General features: G+C 49.8%; 1 protein-coding gene across 1 annotated transcript; it reads right to left on the bottom strand.

Moving 5' to 3' along the window:
- Positions 1-2,391: 2,391 nt before the first annotated feature.
- On the bottom strand, positions 2,392-3,406 carry LOC103625618 (C-C motif chemokine 5-like). The gene is made up of 3 exons (XM_008645066.2): positions 3,194-3,406; positions 2,848-2,956; positions 2,392-2,661 (listed from the first exon to the last, which is right to left on the bottom strand). The coding sequence occupies exons 1-3, from the start codon at positions 3,300-3,302 to the stop codon at positions 2,568-2,570; spliced, it is 312 nt and encodes a 103-aa protein (XP_008643288.1). The 5' UTR covers positions 3,303-3,406; the 3' UTR covers positions 2,392-2,567.
- Positions 3,407-5,597: the final 2,191 nt, after the last annotated feature.

The raw sequence follows: 5,597 nt of genomic DNA, 5'->3' as shown, positions 1-5,597 counted from the left end.
GCCGTGCGGGAACTACAACTCCCGCGATGCCGTGCGGGCCCCGCGGCCTGGTGGTCGGGGAGGGGAAATCGGTGCTGGAAAACCGGAGGCAAGTCTGCCTACCGTCGAAAATCCAGCGAATAGTTTGAGCTCTGGGGAGCGTGAGAAGAATTAGATTTGAGTTGTTTCTCTTCGTGCCATTCTCCTCAGTGCTTGCTATACAAAATATGCCGAACGTTGCATGTTTTGTGAGTTGTTTTTCCCTCCCGTCTGTAGTAACCGCAGCCAACCCTCGGTGTGTCCCTTAGCGAGGTGTTGAGGTCAGCTGTGCGAGAAAAAAGGACGCGGTGGGTTCGAACACCACTACTTTAATCAAACAAAGTTTTCAGATGTTTTTCAGTTTCACAATGTCCAGGAGTACACAGAAAAAAGGCAGCTCGGGGAGGGCAGAAGGCAAGAATGGGGACCGGTTCCCCAGTTGCTCCCTTGGCGGTGGCAGAGAACACCTCTACCCGGGACAGCACAGAGGGATGGGTGGTGATGTGGGGAGAAGGAGGATTGTCAGAAATGCAGGAACACGTAGATTGGGTTGTTCTCGAGGGGTGAAGGTGGGAATGGCTCTGGGTTCGGTGGTGTGTGCTCAGCGTGCAGCTCTTGGGCAGGAGAGCCGGTCCTGATGGTGCCAACCTCCCACCTCAGTGCGTTGTCCTCAAGGAGCCAGCCCAGAAGTGCAGTGGTCAATAGGCAATTCTGGGAGGGAATTAAGTCAAACTGTGTTAAGAAAAAACCCCGTGATGCTATGAAAATGCACAGTATTTAATCCAGGGTTGGTATTTATCGTCCCCCGTTTAATTTGCTAAAATATAATGCTGCTATGAAAGAAGTGCAGGAGATGTGCAGCACACTCCATGTGGGTATTCTGAAGGGAAGTCAATGAAGAAAGTGGTTCCTTCACTTGTCTTGATGGATCCTCTTTTTCACACTTCAAAGCTTGTGTAGTACAGTTTTTTCAGCATAGATGGACAGTTTTGTGTTGAGTTCGTTTAGCAAGGCGGTGCTGGGATTACTTTCCTGGGACTAACTGGTGGAGGCAAAAATTCATAAATTCACCTCAGATGTCATGTGTGACCTTGAGCAAATTAAAGTGTAGCTCTGTACTACTGTCAACACCAAGCCTTCATGCATTTTAAGGCAGCCCTGTAAGAACAAATAGATTGCTGAAACTATAATGAGATTTCTGAAAACAATGCCCCAGGGAGGATTTTTACTGGACTCTCATTTTTGCCTTGTAAACAATATAAAAGTATTGTGTTTTTCACATTGTCCTAAGTCAGAGATTTTCAGTGTTATTAGCCTAGAAGCTGTTGCTGTAAGACTGAATTGCAGAAGTGGGGAAAAGCATTGCTATATACATTGCATTGAAGAGTAGTTGAAGCGAGCATTGAAGTACAGCAAACTCATGATGCTAAAGAAGCTCATCAGCCTTGCCCAAATCTTGTGCATCTCTACACATCAGTTTTAGGATTTAGAGCTTCTTTTAGTCTTATTATTACCGTGTATATATATGTATTCCTGAGTCATTTTGGAATAAGTGCTTTTATCTTGTCTGTTATTTGAAGTACTGATTGAGTTTTCAGGCTCTCTGCAAATAAATTCAACTTCTGTGTCACATAAAATCTAACAGGTCCCCGCTCTTCTTCTAGTATTGAGTGTACTTGTGCATGGTTTTATGCATTTGTTTGCCTGAGTTTTTGAGCTACACTGGAAATTTTTAGAAAGAGAGGGGTTGCATCACCATTAGTTTGCTTATGTTGGCTTGTTGGATTCATTCTCCAGTGCCCATCCAGGGCAATGGTGTGAGGACAGAGGTGGTGTCAGTGGTGGGGAGTGGTGGGGACAATGCTGCCTGCTCCTGCCTGCTCCTGCCTGCTCCTCTGGCAGCACTGTGGCACAGAGTGTGTATGTGGGACCAGCAGCAACCAGGAGCACCAAGACCTCAGCTCCACCGTTGCAGGGGGCTGTAGTGTAGGAGAGGGCTAGGAGTGGGGATGTCAGGTAGTCAAAGACTGTCCTGATCCTCTAGTGTTGAGGTAAAATACGTCAATGAGCTGCTGGCAGATGCCCAGCAGGGCTGCCTGCCCCAGGGGGTTTGTTACTGGGCTCCACATGTGCTGCGTGGGGAGGGCCCCGAGAAACGGATGAGATGCTGTGTCACCCCACAGGTACGTCTGGTTCATGCTGGGAAGCAGGAGCTGAGTCCAGGCTGGGGAGAGGGAAGTACTGTGGGAGCTATCATGGGGCCACCCTGCACAGTGGGTAGCAATGAAACCAGGGAGTGGGGAGGGCAGGAGGCTCCCCATGGGTCCCTTTTGTCATGTTGGGGCTCCATCAGGGACTTCAGAGAGACAGAAAGGGTTTGACAAGCCAAACACTTTATTCAGGCATTTAAGCAAGCAAAATTTAGTTTAACAAGTGTATGCCAGGTGTAATAAATTTTCCTGGTGGAGAAGGATGCAGCTCAAGCACTCTTATTGCATGTCTGGTGCTAGGGTCCAAGCCTATTCCCCTGGGGCAGCAGCAGGGAAGAGTCAGTTCTCTGGCTGCTCCAAGTGCTTCAGGTATTCTTGCACCCAGCGAGCCTTGGGGTTTGCGCACACCTCCGTCCCTTTCCTAGTGACCAGGCTGTTGGGGAAAAGAGCAGTGTTGAGGCAGGCATCGGCCAGGGCATCAGGGTGCCTGCACTAGGTCCTGCTGGTAGCACCCTAGGTGTCCCTGTCCATGCCCTTCCCCATCCTGGACAACCTTGGACACCCTTGGTGTGCTGCCCTGGCTGGTGCACCCTGGACCCTGGCAATGTTGAGTACTTACACCACGGCTGGCTTTGGGCAGCTGTTGCTGGTCATGTAGGCAGAGCGGATCATGCTGCGTCGAAGGGGGTGTGAAATGTAGGTGTGGCAGCAGGAGATGAGGTTGGTTTCTGTGAAGGCAGAGAGATGGGCCCAGTGAGACCCCACACTGCAGCAGAGGCTCTGCCTGTGGTTCCCAGGGAATTTGCCATCACCTGTGCTGTGTCCTCTGGGGACACCCCCTGAAAACCTTCATCTCTAAGGCTTAGTCCCTGCACTGGTGATGACCATCTGCTCCCAGCCTTCTCCGTGGACATGAGGGTCTAGTCAATGGGGATGGGGCTCTCTCCCAGGGAAGAGGAACCTACCTTGCATCTGTGAAATTGCGGCACGCCTGGAGATTCTGAGATCAGCCTCAGCCAGGGAGCAGATGGCCACAAGGAGCAGAACAGCCAGGGTGACTGCAAGGACCCTCATGGTGCCGGGAGGGCTGAGGGAGCCACGAGTGAGGCTGGAGCTGGGGTGTCTGTAGGGCTCTCCTCTGCACGGTAGCCCCTGCTGCTGCTGACCTCCTTTTATACCCATGCCACTGCCAGGCTACAGGGTTTCAAGAAAGAAAATGAGTGTATCATACCAGGAAAATTATGTAAGGCAAAGAAACCGCAGAAGGGGAAGTGCCAGCCACAGGGCTGCGATTTTCAGTTTCAGAGAGAACAAGTCTTCCGAGGAGCAGCTGAGGGAGCTTGATGGGAGAAGAGGAGGCTCATGGGAGGCCTTATTGTTGTCTGCAACTACTCGAAAGGTGGCTGTAGTGAGGTGGAGGTTGCTCTCTTCTCTCAGGTAACAAGTGACAGGACGAGACAAAATGGCTTCACATTGAACCAGGGCATGTTATGAAAACTTTCTTCTCTGAAAGGGTTGTCAAGCACTGGAACAGGCTGCCCAGGGAAGTGGTGCAGTCACCATCCCTAAAGACATTTAAAAACATGTAGATGTGGTGCTTAGGGGCATAGTTTAATGGTAGACTTTGTCATGCTGGGTTAATGGTTGGACTTGATGATCTTAAAGGTCTTTTCCAACATAAATGATCTTACAATTTGATTCTGTGAACTTTATGGTTCTTCAGGGGCTGAGGCAACACAAGCAAGGCTGGAGCTGGGGTAGCTGCAGGGTTTTCCTCTGCCCAATGCTCAGTCGCTGCTGCTCCTTCCCTCCTATTGTCCCAAAGTTTCAAGGAGACAAAATGAGTGCATCATACCAGGGAAATTATGCCAGGATTTCCTATTTTTGCTGAGCTGGAGAAGTCAAGAAAACCACAGAAGGTTGAGTACAGGCCATGGGGCTGTGACATTCAGGTTCTATTTGAGTGCTTGACAGGGATTGTCCAAATCCCGGTGACACCAACCCTGCTACTGCTGCAGAGAACCCACCGGCCAAGATACAGGCTGGGGCACAAAGATCCCTAACCAGAACCTAGAGGAAATTCAGGGCAAATCCAGAAAAAGGAGAAAAAAGGAGGAAGTAGCAAGTTTTGTAGCTTGTTTCCTGAGTGTGCACTGGTGGGGACATTTGGGAATTGCCTTCTGGAATTGGGAATTGCCCCCTCTCTTTATTTGGCCTTTTCCTGCTGGATCTGTAAGGGAAAAGAAGTTGTTTCAGGTAATCTGAGTTCTTACTGCTGACCAGATGGAGCCTATGTCTGTTATCCTTTAGGCACAGAAACTGACCATTATGTGAGAAAGGAATCTTACAATTAGGACAGAATGAAAAATAATATGCAAGTGACAAAGCAAGTCTTCTGGTTATAAAAGAACAGTCTTTTGAAATTAACCCAACTATAACCTTTGTGCAGCTGGCACAGCAGTTTTACCCAGTGTTTCTCTAGTCTCATACTGGACACCTTTTATACTGAAGGAAAGGTATCTGGGATACAGCATGCAAGGGATTATCAAGAGTGTTAGCCTGGGACATGCTTCTTACCTGCTGCTGCAGGATTGATACCAAAGTAGCACTAGAAGGACACCTGCCTAGTCAGCCTCTAGCTGAAGCAAGATCTACATGCCAGGACCTCTTTTGATTCATGTATTCACAAGAAAATAAACAGAAATGTAATGATTTTTTGCTAGGTGAACACCTTTGGAGAAGACCCATCCCACAACAGAGTGGGGAGTTGGGGGGTCCTGAGCCAGGGAAACTGCAGGGAAGTGCAGTAGCCTACCAGGACCTGGTGACTCAAAGAGTGGCTGAGGTGTAGGTGGGCCAGGAGTCATGGCAGCCACCCCACGACCACAAAAGGCAGCCCTGCGGAGTGGAAGGGCACCTCTTTGAAGATGGGGCATTCCTCTGAACAGAGAGACTTGAAATCCACATAGCCCAGAAACCAGACATGTTTTGTGACTGTCTGCACAGGTTGGGGGCACTCATCCTACCTGAACCCCAAAGCAGAATGGTGGGTGTTCATCTGAGACCAAAGGCTGCAGCTCTGACTGGGGACCTGCATCATCTACCCTGGGGGTGCTTGATGCCTCCACCCAGACAGAACTAATGAGGGGAGAGCCTGCACTGCAGACCTCACACTGCAGCAAGTGCCAGACCTGCCTGCAGGAGGTGTGTAGGTGTGCCCAGTTGGAGGACCTCCTGCAGCAGGTGGCTGAGCTGCAGGAGGTGGTGAGAAGGCTGAGTACCATCACAGAAGCAGAGAAGAAGTTAGAAATGTGGTTCCAAGCACAGTCTGTAGTGGACCCACAGTCTGCATCCAAACAGCCAGAAACT

Source organism: Corvus brachyrhynchos, unplaced genomic scaffold (genome assembly GCF_000691975.1).
Source record: "Corvus brachyrhynchos isolate BGI_N302 unplaced genomic scaffold, ASM69197v1 scaffold80, whole genome shotgun sequence".
Taxonomy (NCBI): Eukaryota; Metazoa; Chordata; class Aves; order Passeriformes; family Corvidae; genus Corvus; species Corvus brachyrhynchos.
Note: the sequence above shows the minus strand (reverse complement) of the source record. Positions and strands in the feature narration are given on the sequence as shown.

Bases quoted from the DNA above. Each gene is read 5' to 3' on its own strand.
- LOC103625618 (XM_008645066.2), bottom strand. From the start codon at position 3,302: ATGAGGGTCCTTGCAGTCACCCTGGCTGTTCTGCTCCTTGTGGCCATC. The intron at 2,957-3,193 runs GTAGGTTCCTCT...CTGCCTTCACAG, and splicing joins CGCAATTTCACAGATGCAAG to AAACCAACCTCATCTCCTGC. The intron at 2,662-2,847 runs GTAAGTACTCAA...TTTCCCCAACAG, and splicing joins TGCCCAAAGCCAGCCGTGGT to CCTGGTCACTAGGAAAGGGA.